Source organism: Pseudoliparis swirei, chromosome 5 (genome assembly GCF_029220125.1).
Source record: "Pseudoliparis swirei isolate HS2019 ecotype Mariana Trench chromosome 5, NWPU_hadal_v1, whole genome shotgun sequence".
NCBI classification, from domain to species: Eukaryota; Metazoa; Chordata; class Actinopteri; order Perciformes; family Liparidae; genus Pseudoliparis; species Pseudoliparis swirei.
Genome location: NC_079392.1, coordinates 14,492,723 through 14,518,909, shown reverse-complemented (window position 1 = coordinate 14,518,909; position 26,187 = coordinate 14,492,723). Strand labels below are relative to the sequence as shown.

At 41.9% G+C, this 26,187-nt stretch overlaps 1 protein-coding gene across 3 annotated transcripts in view; it reads left to right on the top strand.

The window, feature by feature from the left end:
- The window catches only part of LOC130193901 (cadherin-2-like), a 78,005-nt gene that overhangs the window by 15,590 nt on the left and 36,228 nt on the right, over nucleotides 1-26,187 (top strand). For all 3 annotated transcript variants that reach the window (XM_056414729.1, XM_056414730.1, XM_056414731.1), the window contains exon 3: nucleotides 23,869-24,098. In XM_056414729.1, coding sequence (XP_056270704.1) covers nucleotides 23,869-24,098 — 230 coding nt within the window. The remainder of the gene's footprint in view (nucleotides 1-23,868; nucleotides 24,099-26,187) is intronic.

Genomic DNA, 26,187 nt, shown 5'->3' with positions numbered 1-26,187 from the left:
AAACAGCAGTCCAGTACATAATTCAGAATCAGTTGCCACATAGGGGTACTGGTTATTAGTTTTACCAGCACTAGCATTGTTGCTCTCTGGATGGCAATGTTGCTTGATCCATCTCTTTGGTGTAGAGTCATAATATCTGTATAATAAGGCTTTATTTGTCCCGAGGGGAACATGCAAAGTCAACACAGCAGTATGTAAAATACACATGCATAAATGAAAATGAGCTGCGACAGACACATTGATGCATCAATAACTACAACCCAATCATATAATATTCTGCAATGAAACTGGCATTGGGTCTCCTGGGGCCTCTTAGTTGTCAGAGATGTGGCCCACCGTGACTGTTGTTAGGGATGTCACAAGAGCACAAGCTCAAAGTCATTCCCAAATTTCCCCCAAAAAATGTGACGTAAGGGAACTCTGCTGGAGACTCACGGCGTTCTGGGGACGATAGGAAATGTCTGTGATGAAGCTGCATGTTGACAACAGAGCCGTGTTATCACGCAGCCTGGTCTCATCCAGCATTTGCAGCAATGCCTGTGCTGCAAATCCTCCCCCTTATCATTCTTATTGTAATGATAAAGGAAGAAGTATACAGACTACTAAGGAGAGGGCCAGTTGATCCGCATCTTAAAATAATCGACGTTGATGTTTTTATCACGTAAACTGCGTACTTCAGCAATGGCACCTGAGTTATTTTAATCCACGCAAGGAGCTAACCCGAAACCTTATTTAGTAGTTCTGTTGCCGCCAGCTAACTGAGACAGAGGTTTATTAAGAATAGCTGGATAGATAGATATACTTTATTCAATTTATTTATAGCAGCAGCAAACAAGGTTAACCCTCGTGTCGCCTTAAATAGATAGATAGATAGATATATACTTTATTAATCCCCAAGGGGAAATTTTTTTTTGTGCAGTAGCAACACACAGATAAAAATAAAAAAAAAAAAAAAAATATAAGAAAGAAGGGTTAGGGTGATCTGGCAAGAGGTGAACTGTTGTAGAGCCTCAGGGTCAATTTGACCCGATTCAATGTTTAATGTCGGTGTTCTTTCGGGAGTCAACAAACAAACATAAAGTACCTCACACTTAAACTTGGAAAACAATATTAATTCTAATAATTCTCTGGAGATTTTAATAGCTGTGGTCATATTGACCTCAAGGGTAAAATATGTTAGTAAATATAAAGGTAACAGGAGGGTTAAACATTGAATCGGGTCAAATTGACCCGAAGGCAACACAAGGGTTAATATATAAAATAAAATAGAAGAGCAGGACATATTAAACTTAAGAGAATTAAACAATAAATAAATCGACCAGAATGCAAAGTATATACAGTGTATATAAGTGAGTATAAAGTTATAGTATAGCAGTTGGCTGGAATGTTCTCCAGTATCTGGAATGTTCTCCTGTATCTGGAATGTTCTCCTGTCTCTGGAATGTTCTCCTGTATCTGTCCTTGTGAAGTGGAGCTGAAGCAGTCAGTTGGAGAACGTGCTCCGCTGTCCCTGCAGTAGGTGGTGGAGAGGCGGTTTCCGGTTTATCCAATATGGGAAATAATTTCTTCAGTGTCCTCCTCTGCTCCACCTGTTCCGTATAATAAATGATCATATGCATGTAACAAGCGGGTATTGTTGTAACTTGTTGTAGGATGTCATTCGAGTGGTTGTCAAAGGATACGTTTGTCTCATGATATGCTCAAATGTCATCCATCAAAATTGTGGGCAATCTATATTGAAGAAGATGGTGGTATTTATTCTTCTTTTTATTGTATTGAATTGTGTATTGGGATTTGTGTAATGCCCCGTTTTTTGTAATAGAGTGCTACTTGTCTGGTATCCAGACATCACTAGTCGTTGTTGAGTGAGACGTGTTCACACAGCATGTTCAGGGACGTCTTCACTGGGATGAGTCCGCAGGGGATGATTGACTGTAGTCCCCAAAGAGTGTTGTGCTGTGAAAACCCTGAAGGTTTCTTCTCCTTTTTCTCGGTTAAAGGATTTTTCGTTTTTTTGGGGATTTTTTCCTGATCCGATGTGAGGGATGTCATTTGTGTCCAGATTATAAAGCCCCTTGAGGAGAGTTTGTGATTTCTGGCTCTACAAAATAAACTGAATTCACTTGGATTATTCCATGATTATAATTTACTGTGGAGAAAAAGCAACCTCCAAAAAGCAGCTACCGTGTTCACGGCCGATTGTGTGTCCCGCCCTGATGTCTTGTCTTTGAGCGAGGCGATGTCGAGGCCGTTTCTCGCGAGGCCTTCCATTTAGAATCCGCCAGCGCCGAGGAAAACACACACTCCTCGATGCTGCCCATAACGACACACTGGTGTTTACAGTTCTGCTACGTCGCATCCTGACACCTGAACTTTCAAGTGATGCCAGTCATGGCATTCAAAACCGCTCTGACGTGTGCCGGGCTGTAGCTAACGCAACAAACGAGTCGGATCATTCTTTCTGCAAACAGCTGCTCGCTCTGACGCTAAACTTCACACAATGCAGGTGTCGTACATACCGTTTTTAATCCTCATGTCAGAAGAACATAATTTTCTTTTTTTGCACCCAATCCATCTGCAGAAATGATATTTGTATTGTATTCTGTCCTACACGATACCTCTTATGCTGCTGTCCCTCCAAGATAAGTGTTTATGCAGGATTTTTAAACATGAGAAATCCATATAAAAGAGACGTTTTTTCTGTTTGTCTTTTTTCTGGTTTGTGCGTTCACCGTCACGGACGTGATACACGACAGGGTTAGTACACAATAGAAAGCAGCAGGGAGGCCTGTGAAGATATTTCCTTAGTATTCAGTCTCTCTTTAAGACTTAGAGGTGATACTTTCTCCTGTCCCGCCGCTGCTTGGAGAGAGGACAGTCGGACGTATGCTGTAATTTAGTGTCACGGAGCTGGAGCCGATAAATACTGTGACTACTGCAGTTCTTCACCACTGAGGACACAAGCCAGATGTTGGTGCGTGTTCCTGGCTTTGTAGTCCAGTGGGAAGAGGACACGGCTTGGCACTTGCCATTCCAGCTATTTAGAGGAACCATTTCCCAACTTGGCTAACCATAGTAGGAGACAGCGAACAGCTCAAAGTGCACCTAAAGATGGGTTTAAAACAAATGAGTGAACCTGACAGCGCTGTATGCGTTGACGTCCACAGGGGCATCTGTTTTAGCGGCAGTGGTGACGCTAACCAAGTGGGTTGTTTGTGGGATGTAACGTTTCCTCTCAAACCAAAGTAGCAATTTACTACAAAAAAAACCCATTATACTTTGGATTCGAAGTATACCGCTGTCTTTGATCTACTAAACCCCCCAAATGATCCTTTGTATATGAATCACTCACCACAAGTAACCTAATGGAGCCTGATGGAGAGTTATCCCGAGTTACATTTTGAGTCGCTACGGTGCGTCTGAATGAAAGCTGCCAACATTTGTTCCTCAGTCGGTGTCTTTGAACCAGACAAGGAAACACATTCTGAAACACGGTCAGAATGAACTTTAAGGTGTGACTTATTCATGTTCTTGTACTTTGGTCACATGGTGACCCTCGAGCCAGATCCATTTGCCAAAGAAGGCTGTGGGGTACGGTCAAAAGCTGTCGAAGCAGCTGGCAAGTGCACCTTGATTCCCAGTTATTGTCGGGGTTTTCTCTCTCAGACTTGACAAAGTTGTGTGAATGATGCTATGCCAAGCGATGTGGGCACCTTCTCCTTTTCCTCTTTTGTCCATCCAAATGTACCGAGCTACGGCACAAGGGACACCAGCTCCTCTTCCAGATTTCAAACCTTCATCATGTTGCCCGCTGACGAGCTATGACATATACTAATGTTTTGTCCCAGTGTCTGGAGCAGGGAGGTGTGGTCCCATCTCTGGGGGCCTGGCCTGGCCTGGCCTGGCTCGGCTCAGGATTATAGGATTGTGTGTGAGGTAGAGGGAAGAGGGGCTGGAGGGTCGGAGGGTGGTGACTAATGGGGGAGTTGATGATTTTAAGATGACGCCATTTTACATATTGGCATTCATTACATCCATAATCCAAGTGTGTTTGTGTGTGTGTGTGTGTGTGTGACGTTGCTCCTGCAGACGAACACAGCTCCAGGCTGAATCTCTAATCTTGGAGTCATAATCACTTTACATGCACTTACTAATGTCTACCCAAAAACCCTCAGTCTTGGAATCTCAGGCGGACTCATAGAGTTTGACTCATAACCTGCAAAACTATAACATATGTATAAATATGGTTTCTGTGCATGTTTAAGTGATGTTCAAGGCTTTTTTTCTGAGGCTCTATTCATATCATACTTTGTGGGCTGAGTATACTCCATCAACCAGCCACTTTGAATACTTCTAGATGTATTTTCTTCAGAATCCCTAAAGTGCAGGACGGATGGGAAGGATGGCCTATGAATTATGGAGGTCAAGTATATAAACCATACGATAAATCGATAGTGTATAAATTATTGAGGTGATGTGTATAAAACATACGATAAATCGATAACATATAAATTATGGGGTCATGTCTACAAACCATACAATAAATCAATAGCGTATACATTATGGGGACATGTCTATAAACCACACAATCAATTATGTATACCTTATGGTTAGTCCAACTAACATTTAGTTGAGGAGGAGTTGTGGATTAGATATTAGAACTGTGTCACAGTAACCTCAATTTGGAAATAAATCTATTGACTTTGATTGAAGCAACAAACTGCAGCATTTACAGACGTGGTAAGTTCTGTTAGTTGACCGGTCAGAAGAAGAAGAAACTGCTGCTTTATTCTGGGACACAAGTTTACCATTTTTTTAATCTTAGTTTTTCTTGACTGAAGATGTAAAAAGTGGTTTTATGTTCAGCAGTGAACAAAAACTGTATCTCAAAAACAATGAAAATGAAAAAAAACAACGTGATGGGTCTGAACTGAAGAGGATCATAATGGATCATGGATTAGGCCTCTGTACAGAATATAAATGCAAGGGATGTAAAAACCAGCCGAGTGAATTCCAAATGAGCACGATGAAACCAGCGGATACCTGTTTGGCTGCTGTTCAAAACAGGGAGTGCACATGGAACCTGTACCAGACAACTGGACTCATGAGGGAACGAGGAAGAAAGGAAATCATCATGGCGGAGTGGGACAGGAGGGAAGGGTGATGAGTTTTTACGAAAGCTATTTGTTTATTTACAAAATGTAAGGTGATTCCAGTTATTGTCAGTGCCATTCTAAGAGTACATTTTGATTATCAGGATATTATCCTGAAACACACTGATTATGGCCCGGATGATAACTACCTATATGCCTACTATAAATGTGAACTAAAGCTGAATAAAATTACAAAAAGAGTTTCTGTCGGACAATGAAGACATGTTGCCCCTTCGATACACAAGAAAGCACAACAAGCGAGGGACGGCTAACGTCTCTAATTAACACCCAACACCATCAGTGCATGTGCTGATAGTTATTCATAACAGAGAAAGGCTCTTTTCTTTAATGTACGTGTTTAAAATAATAGGCAGTAAGAATGTGGGGCTCAAGCCTTTGATCTTATTATTTGGGCTCTCTGAGACCAGCTGGTGGACGTAGTGTTTCCCTCTGGTGGACGCTTCACACCGTACCACGGATGTCCAAACGTATTGCTCCATGCAGCATGATCTTGATCTTTCCTTCGTACTAACCCTCAGCAGACCGGAACCTGTTTGTTTCCCACTGTTGGGCTTCTTTTGTAGTCAACATGCGCGGACACATAGAACGGGACAATAGTTCAACAGACAAACTTCTGTTGGCACAGAATGTAAAACAATTATATTGAGTCGTACAACTGCAAGATAACGTAACATGAGTGTTGTAAAGTCAATGTTTACTTGAACAGGGGTCTCGAGAGACTCCTCCTAAACACCCGCCCACCCTTAGTGGACTTTCTTGGGTGCTATACTTGTTATTTTACCTTGTAGCTTTCGATAACCGCCGCACTTTGTACTAGATCACTTTTTGAACACAAAGTATCCCCTGGATTGCAAAAACCATCAATGGTCAAATAAATGTCATAAGTCATACTCTAATAATAACAATAATAGTTATTCTACTATTTGCAGCAAGAATAACTAATAAGGAGTCCATTGTTGGTGGCTTTGAGTCTTCTGTTTCTAAAACATATTTTTTTTCTGAGGTAAATGGGACAGCTTATGAAATGGACTTGGCTCACATCCCCATCTGATCAGAGCCTTGCTTCAGGAGCTCAGGAGCTCAGGCCTAGATGTATTCATCACGGCGATGGCCTAAAGGGGGTGTCGGCCCACTTTGGCACCGCAATCGATTTCCTCCAGAAACCAGACTTGTGCCATCCACCCCTCCAGGGCCGTACTCGGTGCACAGACACACCGCCCGGCGTACCGTTTGATAGCAGAATGCTTAAACGTCTCAGGTGTCTACCTCAAAGCCTTTCCCTGAAGCCTTTTCCCTCGGGGATATCTGCTGCCGACCAGAGGAAACCGCAGCGGAGGAGAGGATGTGTGTGTGCGTTAAACTTTCAAATGCCTCTCCCTGAACCGGATAAAAAGGTTTATTTCACATTTAAAAAAAAAATCTTTTAGGCCACAGATCGTTGCTCTTTATGCAGGGCCGCACAGAAGTTCAGGAGGTGCTGAAGGAGGATCTTTTTCTGGGGGAGCAGAAGGAGGGAACAGACATGTTAATGGCTTCATTAACACGGAGGAGACAGCTTTATTAACACCCAGCGAGCCTCGCTGGAAAGAACACAGCCTGGTGCGTGTGCGCGCGTGTGTTTGTCTGTGTGTGTGTGTGTGTGTGTGTGTGTGTGTGTTGGCAGGTGCAGAAGGTGATAATTGGTAGTTGTCTCATGTTTGCTCAGGCTCCGATCTACAAGTGGAGTTCTTCACTGTGTCATTGGCTTTGAGTTCCCCTGTGACTGAGTGTGTCTCTCTCTCCTTTCATTTTCTTTTCCTGCCGTTTTCATCTCGCTTTTACTCTCATGTGTCCAGCCGTCTGTGTCTCTCTGACAGACTTGTGTGCTGAATGTTAACTGTCGCTGTGCAGAGGAGGAGGAGCAGCAGCAGAGGAGGAGGAGGACTTCCTTAACAAACAGTGTTCACCACGTTGGGGCGCCGATGGTTCGCGTTAAGTAACGATGGTTCGGGTTAAGTAATGATCTGAGTCCAGTTGGGGAGAGGTTGCTGTTCTCCTTCCGGTGGACCTTTGATGATGTCACCTTGGACTTGCGAAGTTGTGATGGGTATATTTTACTTTTTATGACTCAGCATTGGCAGCAGCTGTGAAGGGAGGCTTTATGTGTTTGGGTTTTGTCTGTCAACACCTCAGGAACGCCTCTTCCGGGCCTGGAGGAGAAACTGATTCGATGATGTCAAAGGTCACGGAACACACTTTAACAGCCAAGTATGTTCATTTTACATAAATGTATAATAGGATAAAATGATGAAGGGAGGACATTTCGGACACTTGGAAATATGAAACATGACATGGTGATTCTAGTTTAGAGATAAAATAATAACAATTAATTTCAAAATAATTAATAGATTAATGAAAAAAGATCACCAATATGAAAAGACAACCAGGTTCAGATAATATTCCCGAAATCTACAATACAACACCCTAGTTTAGTAAAAACATGTTTCTAAACTTAACATTGAGACGACCTGGAAGTCCAAAAGCAAGTGCAGCTCTAAAGCTATCAACATTATTTTAAACCAGATATTTTTTTGTCCTGACGTACATATGTCAGTCCTGACACACTATTGAGGTGTGATATACATCTCTGCAGATCTTAAAATTAATTAAAGTCAATGGTTACTTGGATGATGAAAATACATTTCAGAGTGCTTTGTAATATATATATATATATATATACAGGACTCTCAGAAAATTAGAATATTGTGATGAAGTTCTTTATTTTCTGTAATGCAATTAAATAAACAAAAATGTCATGCATTCTGGATTCATTACAAATCAACTGAAATATTGCACGCCTTTTATTCTGATTTATTGCTGATTATGGCTTACAGCTTAAGAAAACTCAAATATCCTATCTCTAAATATTAGAATATCATGAAAAAGTATACTAGTAGGGTATTAAACAAATCACTTGAATTGTCTAATTAACTCGAAACACCTGCAAGGGTTTCCTGAGCCTTGACAAACACTCAGCTGTTATAAATCTTTTTCTTTACTTGGTCTGAGGAAATATTAAAATTTTATGAGATAGGATTTTAGAGTTTTCTTAAGCTGTAAGCCATAATCAGCAATATTAAAAGAATAAAAGGCTTGCAATATTTCAGTTGATTTGTAATGAATCCAGAATGCATGACATTTTTGTTTTTTTAATTGCATTACAGAAAATAAAGAACTTTATCACAATATTCTAATTTTCTGAGACAGTCCTGTATATATTTTTTTTTTTCAGAGATAAAGAGGGTCATGCAAAAACACAAGTATATTCTTCTGGTAGTGTGTAGAGTACACGGCGAGAGGTCTTGCGGGTGGATCAGCCTCAACATGGCGGCCGCGTGCTGCTCTAAGCCACCTGGCTAATCTGTTTGCATGTCAAGTGTGTGTGTGTGTTGTGTGTGTGTGTTTAGAGGCAGATCAATGCAGAGATTGATCAGAGCCTCAACATAACGCGAAGAATTGATAATGAGTGAATGTAAAGGGCTCAGCCTTAAGATTGCATCCAGTGGAAAACCAAAGGCCTTCCACTCAGGAGAGCGTTGCTATGGCGCTCTCTGCATCACAGAAATATTAGACGATATGACGACAGACAGTATATTAATCACCGTCTGAGTAATCTGCCGGCTCTGCTGTGCTGTTTGTAAAACATGTATCTATTAAGAATGAACCGGTAACATACTTTGTGACCGCGGGGGACAAGCGGTCAGGTTTCTCCAGAGGCCCTTTTGTGGTTCCATACCGGCGCTGCTACAATTGGATAAGGCGGCATGATGAAGTAAATCTCATTCAGCTACGAGAGTCCGCCAAGACAATCAGCAGTTAGTCGCAGTTGTGAGCTACAGATATCGATTGTCTGTCCAGCACACAGAAACAGATGGGAGCTCCTGTATGTGTGTGTGTGTGTGTGTGTGTGTTGAATGTTAAATCCACCGTCATATCACATTCATAAAGCAGATTTATATCACATTCATAAAGCAGATTTATATCACATTCATAAAGCAGATTTATATCACATTCATAAAGCAGATTTATATCACATTCATAAAGCAGATTTATATCTCTGAGCAAGTCAGCAATTTAGTGGGATTGTGTTCATTTGTGGTGATGCGCCGCACAACGCTCTGCGATGTGAGACAGTACAATATGATATAAAACACAACAGATAAAAGATGCTGCCTGTGGCAGGACGCTCGTCTGGATATTCGAGACCAAGACTGACACACACGGACAACATTTTAAAAATTGGCCGACGATGTTTGTGCTTCCAGCAGGGTTGAGGGGAGAGAGCGGGTTATTGTCTGGGTCCGGCCACTAAGACATGACCAATCATGGTTGCATATTTAGTGGTCGGGGGGCGGGGGGCGAAGGGGCGTGACGCAATATACAACATGGACATGTGAAATAACTCGCCCCAAGAATATATATATATATATAAAGGGTTTTTCCTGCATAGAGAACATTTGGGCGCGCGCCTAAGCCGTTTTCCCGAACGCCTATGACAAATCCCGAGCGCCTAAGGCAAAAAAAAGTCTGCGATGAAAAAAAACAACTGTGTTCATCACGTGCATGTCAGCAAATATGTTCTCAATAGTATGTTTCAAGTAGGCTACAGCCGAACCCTCGTTCTGTTTTGATCAATAGTAATCGAGTTAATAAGCGTGTCTTCTTGTCTGATCAATACGCAACTGTGAGGTGCGCGAATGGACAGAGCGGCCAGCTGCTGGTCACTCAACAGCCCGACGTGCACGAATACACCTGGACTATCAGAGAGGTTTCAATCGCGGCGCACCTCAACGGAGTAAATGCGCCCTGCGAGGGCCGCAGAGTGAGAGGTCCACGAGGGGATCCTCACGCGGCGTCCCCGTCCCCCGAGTTGAATCTCTGGGTCAACTCAGCCGACTCTCACATGTCTGCCCCTAGAGACTGATGTTCACGGTAAACGCATTCGATCGGGAGCGTGAGGGTTTTGATAAAGTTAGCGGAAGGATTTATGTGACAACATCCGGTTTTGCAAAGTTAGCGGAAAGAACCACGTGAAACGACATCCGTTTATCAAAATAAGATGTCGACAAATCATACACGAACATATACAAGTAAACAATGAACTGATTTTGTATCTTTAGAGATCGTTTCTGAGATTTAGCTTAAATTATGCTAACATTTAAACATTTTTACTGTACCAAGGAAGAGTTTATAAAAATAAGTCAGACTTTTGTATGTTAAACAAAGTCCTGTAAATGGATTTCCCCAAGAGTTCCAGGAAATGAGTAATGCAGATGTGTTCCATACATATCTGAAATCCCCTACAATAGCAATCAAACAATTTAAATGTATCAATTAGGACATTTCTCAAAGTAAAAGTCCTAAATGTTTAAAGAAATCTGTAATTTCTTTCATGTTTGAGGTGCTTTATATATGTATTTCCTCATAGTCCTAGGCAATAATGCGACACAATAAATAGAATGCTTCAATCAACACCGTGATCGGTATTATCGGATCGGCAGATACTGATTTCAGTGATCAGTGATCGGCACCAAAAACCTGATCGGTGCATCTCTAATTGTCAATCTATTAGCCTATCTATTTTAGCAAAATGATTTCCTCAAGCATTGCCTCCATTATTTATGGGAAAAAAAGCAAAAAAAAGACATAGATGCCTGCTAATTCCGGTGCTATTGGGGAGCACCGAAGACCCATTTTGACCCAGGAAAAACCCTGATATATATATATATATATCGAGGGTTTTTATTGTGAAAGTTAAACAAATAAATCAACTGAATTTAATTAAGAAGGGAACGAGTGGAGCTGCTTTGCGCTGCCTTTTGTTGGGGTTGAAGGAGAAAATAAAGGTGTTGTTTTATCCCATCCTGTTCTAGAAAACGTGATTAGTTGATAACTTTGTTCTGGGGAAAAAAGAAAATATCCATGTGAAAGTATTCAACGTTCAACAACATCAAAACAAATAAAGAATATTGAGGTAAGCCTTAAGTACACTGCTCATGTTTACAGAGTCTTGTGTCTTTGAAGAGAGCAAGGTTCCTTTTCAGTTCAGTTCCCTGTTTGAAACGTTCCACAGATAAATCCCCTCCAGCTCTGGTAGAAGGCATTCATAGTCCGTCGCATATTTCGACACAAATAAAGCTGTCATTGTGAATAATTATTCCCCACTATTTAAAGCACGGGTCTACATTAACATCTTTCATCCCGCCGTGCCAAGCAGAGTCCTGCAGCTTTTTAAACAATCAAAAGCAAAACTCTTTCTAGAGTTTATATGTAAATGTGACAATTGTATGTGTGTGCTGGACTGCAGCCACCTGTGAGGTGTGTTTCAGGAGAGATTTCACCCCACCAGCACGTATGCAGGGGCATGAAGGCCCGGCGGGTCGGTAACCGTCTGGATGAGTGAACAGCAGGTGATGTTAGCCTCTCTCGTTTCCTGTGACTCATCCAGCTTCACATGCTCTCCGCCAGGCACACTGTGGAATGCAGATACAGCAGCGCCGAGCCCCCCCCCCCCCCCTTTAGCAAAAGATGTTCTCTTTTTCTCTCTCTCTAATGGAGGGGCAGGGGAGAGAGGGCACTGGCTATCTCGAGCAGAGGCAGTTGCTATGAGATAGCGGCAGCAGTTGCTAGGGCAAAGCAAGAGTGGCATAAAGAGGCCATGTGCTTGTCAGAAAAGTAAGAATATGTCAAGGAAAAGTGTACACAATGTAAAGGATATTAGATTGTGGATTATTAGACAGCAGCATGAAGAAAACGAGTAGATACAACTTCGTACTCTCGCTCGAGGTGTTTTCCCGCCGCTTGCGGACAACAGGAGTTGATGCGCTAAACGGCACATGGAAGCTTTTTTGCTGAATAAATTCTGAGAGAGCCAACATTTCACTCCCGTGACTGTTGAGCTGTTTCTGCCATCTTCATCTTTATGGACTTTCCCATGACTCGGGAATGCTCGTCTTCGTCTCTGGAAACATGAAACCAGGCCAACACCAGCTGACAGGAGAGATCAGTTCCAAAGTGCCCACTTCCTGAAGGCCTCTCCCCACCCTTCGCTGGTAGATGGTTGGATGTTCAAGGAGACTAGTTTAGTCTTTGCTTTGCAACCTCTTCTTCTGCTCTGTACTTTACTGTGGAGTACTTCTGACCAAACTACACTGTAGCTCGAAACAACAGATTCTCACCTCTGTGGGGTTAGAATTAGTCAACACAGCACTTTTTCACTGGAATCGGTAAAAAAGGGTTGGCTGTGGCTCATGGGTAGAGAACCGCAAAGTAGCAGGTTCGAACCCCACTCACCCCATAGTTTGCTTGTTGTCCTTGAGCAAGACACTAAACCCCCCCAGCTTTTCCCGTGAAAGTTTTTTTTAATATTTCTTTAAAGTTTTTCCTGATCCGATCTGAGGTCCTGGACAGGGATGTCATATGTGTACAGACTGTAAAGCCCTCTGAGGCTAATTCATAATTTGTGATATTGGGCTCTACAAAATGAACTAAATTTAATTGAATTGCTCCCCGAGTGCTTCACTGCAGCCCACTGCTCCTGAAATACTAGGAATGGGTTAAATGCATAGACCACATTTCATGTATGCATGTACAAATATGTCATATGACGAATGTAGTCGAGTTTAAGTTTACTTACATTTTCAGAATGTCCCTGGAGCTTACCTTGAGACAGCTCGTGGTTAAAGTTCCGGAGAAGTGTGAGACAGGTTCAGGGCTCCAGACTGCAACCAAATGGTCGCATTTTGCGCCTAAAATTAGACACGGTGCGAGTACATTTTTCATCAACTCGCGCATGCGCGACCAGTAAATTAGCAGATTATTTATTTTTTTGTTATAAAATATTTTTGTTGCTGACAAACTTGTTCTACACTTCAGCCCACTATTGTTAGCGGTAATGCCTGAATGACTGGTTTGCTAACCGACATTAACTCCAGAAGAAGAAGAAAGGAGACGAAAACAGAAGAAGAAGAAGAAGAAGGCTGGCCTGTGTGTGAGCGCGGGGGGGGGGGGGGGGGTGGATGACCACGGTTATAGGCTAATGTGTGAAAAGAGGCGGGTCTTGGGGGTTATCGCGCGAATCCAAAGATTTTACATAGCGGTGTCTCCTGTAAACAATGGACAATGGCGAAGCGGACTATCAGTTCGTACTTTCTTCCTAAATGATATAGAGAAGACAAATCCCGAGAATGAGTCCGACTCAGATTGTGAGGAAACGGTCGTGGCGAAAAAAGGCAGGAAATTCAGCTTTCGCGATGAGTGGCTGCGCGAGTTCACCTGGCTGAGGTATTTCAGGGAGACCAATTCAATTAAATGTAAATTCTGCTGTTGATTCCCACAACATGCGGGGAACACGAAATGTGCTGATAAGACTGGCACTACACAATTAAAACACGACACGCTGATCAAACACAACGCCAGTCTGAAACATAAAATGTGCCGCGACCTGTGCAATGAAAGTGCAGCTCCACTCCCAGTCGCATTTAGAAGACAAGAGGCTGCTAACCAGTGCGCCGAGGAGGCCGAATTCAGGGCTCTCAAGTGTCACGCACGCATTTCGGTCTTAAGTCACGCACTCCCGCCACACATCGTATTTCTCACGCTGAAAAAAACTCTCGGCTATTTAATGTTTTAATGTGCCGCAGCGCGCCAACATGAGCCGCGCTGCCCTCACCGTGGAGGAATCAAGCGCTCCCCTGGAGTTCTGCTGAGAGGAGCCACTTATCAGCCAATCAAAAAAAAAAATGGGCTACACAATAGCCAATCAGAAAACAACCCGTATCTGGGTAAGATTCAATCCAGCAACCAATGAAAATAAAGCATCCTGGAATTGCGCGCGACTGACTAATATCCGAAAATTGCGTTCTGGGGGGGGGGGGTATTTATCAGTAATACAGTAAAAATGATGGGAACACTTTGCAAGTCGATTTATAGTGTGCGCCCCTAAATTTTCTGCTTGCGCCCCTAAAATTTTAAGTTAGGGGCCACTGTGCTCCTAGTAAAAAAAGTTAGTCTGGAGCCCTGAGGTTGGTTTTTGGATGTCGCTCAAGGTAAATTAATCCAAATCAAATCAATAATTAAATTCTCAACATATAGTAACCCCTCACTCATGGTGAACACTCACATCCGTTCTGATGTTGAACAGTCAGTAAGCCTTTCTGTTTGCCAGACCTGGCAGGATCCTCTTAACCCTTGTGTTGCCTTCGGGTCATTTTGACCCGAATCAATATTACACCCTCCCCCCGCTTTAGGATTAATTTGACCCCATTCAATGTTTAATGTCGGTGTTCTTTCGGTAGTCAACAAACAAACATAAAGTGCCTCACACTTAAACTTGGAAAACAATATTAATTCTAATAATTTTCTGGAGGTTTTAATTGCTGGCGTCAAATTGAACCCAAAGGGTAAAATATGTTAGTAAATATAAAGGTAACAGGAGGGTGAAACATTGAATCGGGTCAAAATGACCCAAAGGCGGGGGGAGGGTGTAATGTTGATTCGGGTCAAAATGACCCGAAGGCAACACAAGGGTTAATTAAAGTCAAATTCATGAAATCTGCTTAGGTTGGGTTATCAGAGGGAAGAAGGAAGTTGGCCTGTGGCTTCGCTCCGAGACAGGAGTTTATCTAGCAACACCCAGCTGTCACTACGAGACACGCACACACACACACACACACACACGCGCACGCGCGCACGCACACAGTGTTTGTAAGTATTTAGTCGACAGAAAATTGTTTTGGAGGATTCAATTGTGAGGCTTTAATCCCGTTTAGTTCTCTTTGGTGTGTGTGTGTGTGTATTCGGTGGTGCGGACGCTCCTTTTCTCTGCCAGGTCCACATCAAGTTCATTTTACAAGGCGAGCAACACAACGTTTGCGACTTAGTCCAACCACATCCCAAAGTATAGCTTCCTTAAAACTTAAAGACTTGTTGGGTATTTGACTTTTCATTGATCGCCATCATAAGGTCCAAACTTTAATTTTCCCAATATTGTGCGCCCGCAGAACTAAGGACGTTCCCATCAGCCAATTAGAAAATGTTAGTATGCTAACTGTTGAGTATTCTGAAACTGGGCACTTCGCAGATGGTGGAAAACAGGCTTCCGGACGCGCGTGGATTAAGTTATCAACATTTAATGGCAGGAAAAGTGAAACAAACATTCAAAGCACTCTCCTCGTGTCCCGGCGCCGGCTGCAGGCTGCAGGCTCCACATGGGAGACACAGCCTGCCGCGTCGCAGCCTACCTGAGAAAGAGAACGATCTCCTCCACACGCGGAGTCTCATACTGTTCCTGTTTCCGGTCACTTCCGGTTCCAGTCGCTTTCACAATAAGAGTCCCATCAATTAAAGTCACCTTCACAATAAAAGTCTCTTGTTATTGTAAGTCACTTCACGGAATTCAACCGGCTTCGTCAATCTATAATACTAACATACAGTCACTCTCATGCAACATACATTAATTCTTGCCATTTACATTTGCATAGAGTAAACATTACCCCTATGCTTCATAATACATTAATAACAATATCAATATTCTCCTTAATATTTTCTATTATAATATCTTTCTATATGTATTAATTTAAAACATAAGACCTCTGCAGATGTTATCAAAATAAACTATTACAACTTAACATAACATTAGCATTTTGTTGCACATATCCGCCAGTCAAGGAATTTGAGTTTTTCTTGATGGGATGTCGAATGTGAACAGATTGTAAAGCCCTTTGAGGCAAATTTTTGATTTTGGGTTACGAACGATTTTGTTGCAATTTTTTGGGGGTTCTTCTTCCAAAGTGCGGCTTGACAGAACAGGTTTGAGAACCACTGCTTTAGTCCAACATGGTCCTCTGATTTTTAGGTGGCAGTGAAGTTGCTTCATGCAGTTTGCAGCCAGTTTTGAATATTTATTTGTGATTATTTTAACAATCACCCATTTGAAGTTGGATGTGAAGACCAATCGGTCACCAGCGTCGTGAAACCAGTTGAGGATCACCTGGATGTGACCGTATGGGATGATGATCCGTATACCTCAAAGAAACCCTGAACTAAGTTATGATGGCCTGTGATGGCACTCTGCTCTGATCACTTGTTAATTTTTTACCAACATTCTTAGTCTTGTATATACTTAGACCTGTGTCAAATGTTGTTATTTGTGTATCCTATTTGTCGACTCATCCTGTTTATTTAGTCTAGTTTAGACAGGAACAGTAACTCTTTTAAATAATCATCAGCCTGTGGTTATTATCATTGTGAACTTCGACGTACACCACAGGAAATACAACCGCTGCATTGATATTTTTACATTTTCTCTCTTCCTTTTTTTTTCAACGAATGTAAATAAGGATTTAGTTTTTTATTTTAGTCTTGTTTTTTCCCCGTCAACGCTATTGGATGTTACATAGTCACAGTTTCATCTCTTCTTAGTCGTGGAAAGGTCGTTGGCAAGCGTTATAGTTTTCTTCACGCAACTAAATTTAAGACACTCGTATTAGTTTTTATCTTTGACTTTGTCCTCTTCTCTACTGCTACCTTTCCTTTGAGGATGTATGGTGCAGTGTGTGTGTGTGTGTGTGTGTCTGTGCACATCCACTAGAAACCTTTTTTTCCCCAGCAAGGTTATTGATCAGATCCCAGCAGTGCATTGATCAAGCTGCACTTGTGGGCAACATTCATGATTGGGGTTCTTAGAAAATGCTCCTTCGCCATTATCGAGTAGCTCTTTCAGACACGGGCCTATTCATTTGATTATATTCATTCGTCGTACAGCCCTTCCTCTGCCAGTACTTTGTCTCAAGATGTAAAACATGCACACTTGAAACATTTAAAAATGGATTATGGCTTCATAAATTACGAAACATTAACCACTAACCATTCTGAATATATAACACAACTCTAAAGCCCTACCAATGGATTGTAGGCGTGCCAGTTTATTGGACCTAATTGGGTTATCACAGATATATTGTTATCGGTGTATGTTGGCAGATCCTGTAAAGTCTCCTTTATTCACCACAACTGCAGTGATAACCAGGCTTTAATTTTAAACGGACTGTATCTGTTAGCCACTGGCCGCTACGGAACACGGCATTTATAAATCTACCAAAGCTCAGACGCAACTTCTGCGTTCAGTTGATCAGAATACTGTGACCCAAAGAAAATATATCTGGAGACACGTTAACAAGACTAAAGGCCAGACCATGGGCGTGATGGGTAAATGTCAGCAAAATACTCTACTTTGCAAAAAATCATGTCTTGGGATTTTGATCACCGATACGTATCCAAGAAGAGGATGCCGAAGTCTAGAGGCTGTGTGTCTATATGACGGAAAAGGAGGAAGTAACTTATTGTGGATATAACTTAATGGTTTAGGGAAAGCTCAAGAATACATAGGTTTAGTTATGTAACATATGCTAAGTTACTTACGTTATAAGTTACACTAAGTAAATTATTTGTTGTTTATTTGCATCATTCGCACAGGAGAGGGGGCGTGGCTTATCTCTGTGGCTTTACTCTGTGCTCTTTTTAAACTCCGGCCCGTTTAATATATGGCGGCCTCTACCAGCTCTGTGTGGAGGCTCATACATTGTCCATCGCCACGTTCAAAAACACTTGTGTTGCCACTTGATGTTACAGCTGTGTGGGTCGCACAATGTGGGGCAGAACTGAGCATGGATATAGGTGATTTTGCCTTAATAATAGTGCTGTAGAAAGAAGCCACAAAGTAGAGTAGCCAGTAGCCTTCATTCTTTGGGAACCATCAATGTCTGGACAAAATGCTGTGCTAGTCAATTTAGTACATGTTGAGATATTTCACAGAAGCCAGAAGAAACATTGTTGTATCACCAAAGCAATTAGGATTAATCTCATGGGGAGCCCGTTTCATGACAATACGTCCAATAGTAGTTCAGTTTGGCACAAGGTGGACAAACGGAAAGATCAAGACAGACATTGCCATCCCTTGGAGCCATGCCGCCAGTTGGCAGAACACCATAAATAGTTACATTCCTAAGTGCAAGAGAGGCTTAATTTGTTCAGCTAATGTGAGAGAACAAAGTCAAACGTGGTCATCTGACTACTCATACAGCACTTTGACTTCATGCTATGGCCCCCCGATCTGTGGACGCTGTCGACTTTGAGGCGGTTATCTCGGCGCACGTTGTTGTGCTGCGCTCGCCGAATATGAACGGTTGAGCTGGGCACCGCCCAGCGACATGTGAAAGCCCCATGCTCAGTTCTGCCCCACATTGTGCGACCCACACAGCTGTAACATCAAGTGGCAACACAAGTGTTTTTGAACGTGGCGATGGACAATGTATGAGCCTCCACACAGAGCTGGTAGAGGCCGCCATCAGAGAGAGTGGAGGATGTTGGGGGGTGTCGGAGCAAGCTGGTTCAGAAGTGCCGCTGCTCTAGTCGTACTGATACAATTTCTGATATTTATGGTCCGCAAAAGGGGACTCCACAGAATTGACATGATAAAATGAGGCTGAGGTTTGCTTGTCGTGAGAGGTTAATAATAATTATATTCCCCAGCTCTGGTGCATTGACGTTCCTCTTGTGCCTGGTCTTATTTACCCCATGACAAACAGATGAAGGTTTACTCAAATAACTTATCGCTGGATTTTCATGAAATTTGCTTTGAATTCTTGTAGTCACCAGAAGACGACTGAATATTCCCCACCCCCCCACCTCCTTTAGCACCAAAGGATGACCCCTTTTAGACAATCCAGTTCTGCCTATTAGCCGAATTGTCAACTCCTGAGACACAATGTAATGAGGATGTAATGTTCTTATCCCCAGTGATGAAGCCTTTTGATTTTATTAACCCCATACCCTCTCCTGTAATGTCACCCTCAGAAATACCTAATATTTGAACCCCTCTAACTGGATAAGTAATAATATTTTTTGTGACATCAAACAATTGCATGTAGTGTTTAAAGAATGTTTCTGCATCTGGGCCGCTTCTATGGCTTTGGTCTTTATTTAAATGATCCCATCTGAGACTTAACCAATAGCTATCTTCCCCGTGGAAAATGCCCCCTCTGCTGTGTAGTCACACTGGAGTAGTGGGGGGGGGGGGCAGCAGCCAGGGCCACACAGTCCAATGTGGTACACTGAGTTCTGATGGACAAAATACAGTTGGAGAGAACTCTGTGTTTCTCAAACATAATTTTTTTTGCCAAAGTGACTTCCGCGCTGTCAAGGCGTGCGTATGGCAAACAGCTCAACTAGAAAATTATCTTTTGCTTTTTCAGCTTGTTTGATTTGATTTATCATCACAAACCGCCCGGAGCCCAACAACTGTTTAAGGAAAAGGGAAATAGAATAAAACAGACAGGATGTGAATTCATAGAGACTTTTTCTTTTTTTAAACATTTCTTTTTTGATCTCCTACATTATCTCAAAGAGAGCTCCAGGCTGAGAAGATCAGATCCTCCTATGATCCTGTGTGTCTGTTGAGATACGTAGCAGGACAGAGTTAACTTGTCATTTCTTGATGTTGATGATTGAAGTGTGTTCGGTTTCTGTCTGCTCCTGTTGAAACATGACAAAATCATCACGCCACAGTCTTTGATAGTTTGATACCTTTTGATTGTGTTTATTGATCTTTCTTACCAGTGAAAATGCTCGTATCTTAATCAGAAGAAGTTCTGAAATTTCATATGTAAATATCATTTTTTGACATCAAATAGCAACTAAATACCAAGTATTAATTTTATGTTGGGAAGAAATTACAAAAATCACGTTGTCTATATTTAATTCAATGTTAATTCAATGTGTGAGAATATTTGGTGAACTGATGTACAAGTCAGTAAAACTGAAGACGCCTTCCTGCTGAATGACATCTGGAAGGTAGGAGAGATTCAATGTGTGTGTATTGCATTGAATATTATCAGAACAGGGTGTTTCCTGAATCAAAACATAGACACATGCTGTCCACCCGAGTGGACAAAGAAAGTCAGTTGAAAAATGTTTTGTTTAAAAAAAGAAAGTGAAATTCTAATTATTTTTTTAAAAGGAATAAAAACACTCAGGATCCTGACTGAGGTTTCCATAATTCACATTTGAAAGGCTTTGAAACACAAACCAAAGAATGAGAAATGAACAATACTTCACCAACTTCACTTGTTTTGGCATTTATTTGACCATTTCCTGAAAAATGGACGTGCCGGTAGCATGTTGAATTTGTTTTATCCGGTTTCTGGATGTACAAGCTCCACATATATTATTGAAATTCATACGTAAATTAGTGCGGTTCCAAGTTCTAAACAGATGTTCGCACAAGTGTGACCGTAAAAATAGCAGAAAAGACGATTCAATTTATCAACATCACAGTTTGTGACGATGCACAAAGACATGCATGACATGCATAATAACATGATAAAGCTGAAACGGAAATATTTCACATCGTGAAATAAAATGATGATAATGAAAAGGAGAAATTACCAACTACAGTGATAAATACAATCATGTCTATCAACTATTATCTACGTCCACTTCGGATACAGTCTACTTCTACCCTACTCATTGCTGGACAGGAGAGAACACATACACACATTTTGGGCCCTTCTCGTAGTTTCCCTCTTTCCGGCCCTCTTCCAGTCTCTCTCTTCTCCATCTCTGGATTTTTCCATCCAGCCATCAGGCACATTTCAAATCAACTTTTGCAACGCTGCTAAAAATAAAAATAAATGTTGAAAAAGGTGAGGAAGAGTTGAAGAAATTAGCATTCAGAATATGGAAAACAAAACTATTTAAGGCAGAAGTATGTACCAGAGACTATTTAGTGTCTTACAATATGGATATGTGGGTGACTGGTCAGTGGTAGAGCAAGGATGTCCTTCAATTAGAGGACCGGGGGTTCGATCCCCGGCTCCACTAGTCCATGTCGATGTGTCCTTGGGCAAAACACTTTCAATTAATTTCAATTCAGTTTATTTTGTATAACCTAATATCACATATTACACATCGGATCAGGAACAACTCGGAAGAAATGGGGAAAGAAGGGAAGAAACCAGAGGAGGATCCCTCTCCCCGGATGGACAGAAACAATAGATGTCATGTGTACAGAAGGAATCATTACAGAGTTACAACACATTCAATGAATATGACAGAGGGTATGAATAGTTGGTAGTAGGCATGGACCACGATCCAGACCTCCACAATGCATCAGGCAGATGGAGGTAGAGAGGAGGAGTGGGCGGGGCATCAGCAACGTAAGCCCAAGTTGCCTCGTAGCTGTGCCTACGGTGTATGAATGGTTATATAGCGTCTGATGAGCAGGTGGCACCTTGTTTTAAAGAGCTTTGAGTCGTCGGAAGACTATAAAAGATCTATACAAGTCTAGTTACCATTAACCATATGAGCCTGTATTTTTTCTTTTATCGTGTACTTTTTCTTAGTATCATGACAGTTTGGAACTCGGACTTCTGGTATTTTGAGTGAGTACTCGGTGATAAAATAGGCATTGAGTGTCTATTTACATGACTCCAGCTGTTCCGTCAGGTAGACGACATGTTTAAGGAACATGGCGTCTACACCATGTGCTTGTCTGGTTAATTAGACACGTTTTATCAAATCTGATCGAAATCGCAATACACATCTGCCCAGCTTTTTCAACACTTAACAAATGGCATTAATATTAGTATTAGCCTACAGCGAGATATTAATGAAAACTACATGGTGCAGTGATTATACACGGCTATTTAGACTGTTTGTCTGTATCTGACCAGATGATACATAGTTCCTTCCTTAAGTATGTGCAATTGGAGAGTTCCTATTTTATCTTAATTCATGGAATATTTATTTTTCCTTAACTTAAAAAAAAGATCCACCCTAAGGCCCCACCAGCATGTAGCCATTTTGCATCAATCGTGTTTCATTTAGTACGCTTGTGTGCATTATGACATCATGATCATATAGACTTGTCATCAAACTAGGCTAAGGCTACTCGTGTTAGGCTGTATATGGGTGATCTTGCGGTGTGCATCATGTTTATAATCACATCTGCTTACCTGTTGTTCTTTGAACTCTTTGAAGAGTTTGGGGTGTCTGTCTGAAAGACGCTTTGCCACGTTTGACGTGTTGCCTCACTTGGTCTGAGTGGCTTTGAAACACGTTTTGCGGACGGGTCTCTGTATGTCAGTGGGCTTTCCCTCACTGTCTGTATGTCAGTGGGCTTTCCTTCACTGTCTGTATGTCAGTGGGCCTTCCTTCACTGTCTGTATGTCAGTGGGCTTTCCTTCACTGTCTGTATGTCAGTGGGCTTTCCTTCACTGTCTGTATGTCAGTGGGCTTTCCTTCACTGTCTGTATGTCAGTGGGCTTTCCTTCACTGTCTGTATGTCAGTGGGCTTTCCCTCACTGTCTGTATGTCAGTGGGCTTTCCTTCACTGTCTGTATGTCAGTGGGCCTTCCTTCACTGTCTGTATGTCAGTGGGCTTTCCTTCACTGTCTGTATGTCAGTGGGCTTTCCCTCACTGTCTGTATGTCAGTGGGCTTTCCTTCACTGTCTGCAATGTAGCCAAAGTACTTCCAGATTTCACTTGTTGCATTGATTTACACAAAAAGCCGAGGACGGTCGGTAAAATGCACTTGGCGCCATGTTTTCTCCCCAGCGATCATCGCTTTGAGTGAGCGCTGCCTGTTAGTGTGTGAACGCTGGGAAGCTCCACCCCCTTGCAGTCAATGCGTGCAGGCAGGTACCTTTTTAGTATCGGTACACCATGCAACCCTAGACTCATCCAAAAGACTTCTCAAAGTTCTAGCGTGCAGCTGATGGGGGCTCCCAGACCTTTTATAGTTCCCTTTGGAGTTTCAGACTTCAAGTACCGCTATGGAAATACTTTTTAACGAGTGGGTCACCATCCTTTTTTATCTCACCTGCGTGCGCACAAGATCACTTTTGCACATGGGTGACTCGATAAACAGTCCAACTGGTAGATTCCCACTATTCCCCGGATTTACAGGTGTCGGTAATGTCCCCAATAGAGGCAGAGAGGAAGACTGCTATCAAGTACAACAAGAATGATGATGGATTCAAACTTCAAAAATACATTGAATGCATGAAACAATTGGTTGGATCTAAAGATGCCCACATTGGGTTTTCCTGAGTAACACTGAATGTTCCAAAAAAGTCAGACTGGACCCATTCGAATGAACGCTGTCATCGCATTGAAGCGAGTCATCTTCAAGGGTCAAAGGAAGTCCAGTCCCGTTCAACTATGAAACTCTAAATAGACAAGGACCTAGATGATTGAGAATCTTCACAGATTGAAATGTTAATCCCACTGCATCCAATTATATTTAAGACAATGGTGTGTGTTTGGCTTCGAGTCCACAATACAATACAAGGGTTATTCCTGTTTTGTGTGGAAGAAGTTGAATCCAACAGTTTTGTAATAAAGCTACATTTTCCTTTTCCACTGTTTTTTTTTCATGGCACCCCTGGAAACATTATAATTTTCTTTGCATCAATAACTATTCTCTTTTTATTAAATTTAGCCTGACATGTGGGATCTGATTTAAATGCTGACTACTAATCAATGAATGACAATATGAGAACATGAACCATCAATGGATTCAGCAGGGCAGCTTTTTCCACTCAATCTGAATCTTTCTTTCTCTCTCTCTCCCCCCCCCCCCCCCCCCCTCCCTCTCAGTGAGCTTTACGGACTGCGGTCGAAGGAAGGTGTGGTTCCAGGTTAGCGAGTCATCTGATTTCGGGGTGAGTGAGCACGGTGCGGTCTACACCCTGCGCCGCCTCAGACCGATGGGAAGTGGAAAAGCTGTGGAGGTGGTGTACGCCCAAGACCCGCAGTCCAAACAGGTCTGGAAGACCAGGGTGCACCTCCACGTTCGTCCAACCAGCAACAGCGCAGGACCTAAACAGGTAAAACCGTTTCCATCTAGACCCACTTGTAGACACAGTACACGTTGTCATTTAAAGATGTAACCTTGGGCTCAGGGAACTTGTGATTTAATTTGTTACATATTTTATAGATACAGTTATTAATTTTCTATCGAAGCTGAAGGACACATATCACCCATGAGGACATGTCCAGAGAATAATGCTAGAAGCTGAAGGACACATATCACATGTTGTAACTAAAAATGCTCCATTAAAAGAACAGGCTTCATTCAGATTATCCAAATGGAATATGAGGGTTACGTAAACCATTTCAAATTCAGAATATTGTCATATTCTGAATAGTGATGAAATATTTGCTGCATGTACATGTCGTCACTTTCTCTAGTGAATATACAGTACACACACATATTCAGTGTATCCTGTCTCTACTGAGTATACAGTACACATATACACATACCTGCAAACTTGTCACCTTTCGGTGAAATTCACCGTTTTGAACTCGAAATAGGTCATCCGAAGAGTTTTTGTTTTTGGGGGGGGGGGGGGGGGTCAACTGGCCAGCTGCCGTTGAGATTGCAGTGAGATGCGGAGAAAATGTGATGTGGTGCTCTTCGCAATAAAGCATCTTTGATGGGACGTGTCGCGTCTTGGCCAATCAGCGTCAAGATGTCTTCAGCGTTTGGGGGTTCAGGTTAGCTTGAATGTTAGTCCGCTACATCTGCTGCTGTCACGCTGCACGGTGTAGCGATGCTAACAAAGTACCGTACGTTAAACACGATGTGATTTAGCATATTTTTAGTATCGATACTTCATTAAGAGAGCGATCAGAGCCGCGCTGCTCCGTGTCGAGCTGTCTGCGCACACTGCGCTGCGCAGCGCTCACAGCGAGAGAAGAGGCGGAGCTTAGAGACCGACTTCGGCTTAAAAAATAAAAAGATGCCAGAAGTGAAATGTTTCAGTCTGTAAAGTTGTGTAACTCTCCAGCTGCTCATCCTGATGAACTGTGGATCATCTGGTCAGAGACTAACGGCCTCATCGTGATCATCAATGCTCTGATGGAACCATGTCGTTTCATTCATATCTGGCTGTATTAATACTAATATTACTGTCATTTAAGTGTTGAAAAAGTTGGTAAAAAGTGAACCATACAGATGTTTTATTTATTACTATTATACATAAATATACCAGTCTCGTATTTATGGTACCATATTGTTTTTATGGTATTGTATTGAATTCTGGTATCGGGTATCATGATATTTATGGCAGGTATGTAATATGTATAGAAGTTATAATATGAGTATCGTGACAAACAGGTAGAGACAGAACAGATTCAGGGAGAAGTCCACGAGGACTGCTCAGGCTAAACAAAAGGAAGTTGGTTCATGAATGACTTTAACCATATTATATATAATGACAATGTATATTTGTTATTACTATCATTATAGGGCTGAGTCAGAGCGGAGGACCTTTTGTTCTTAAACTGTTTATTATCATTATTTAGATTTGTGGTCAGAACAATAATATGACTGTAGTTGTGGTTCTAAAAGCTTTGAGTCTTCAAACAACGTGGATGTGGTGTGGTGACAAAAAATAAAGAAAGTCACCTGCACCCCCCCCCCCCCCGTTGTCACCTTTTTCCTTTTTCACCCCTCATGAGTTTGCAGGTATGTATACAGTATGTAATGTCTACTGAGTATATACTACACACATACTGTATATACTGTCTCTAGTGAGTATACAGTACACACATACAGTATATACTGTTTCTAGTGAGTGTACAGTACACATATACAGTATATACTATCTCTACTGAGTATACAGTACACGCATACAATATACTGTCTCTAGTGAGTATACAGCACACACACACAATATACTGTCTCTAGTGAGTATACAGCACACACACACAATATACTGTCTCTAGTGAGTATACAGCACACACACACAATATACTGTCTCTACACTCAAAAAAACGATTCAAGCCCTTCTTAGAGGTGACACATTTAAATATTGTTTGATACATTTAAATAAATCAATTACAAAACGAAGATATTTATATTGAATGGGTGTAACACAAAATGTATGAATACTTTCATTTATTAGATTTATT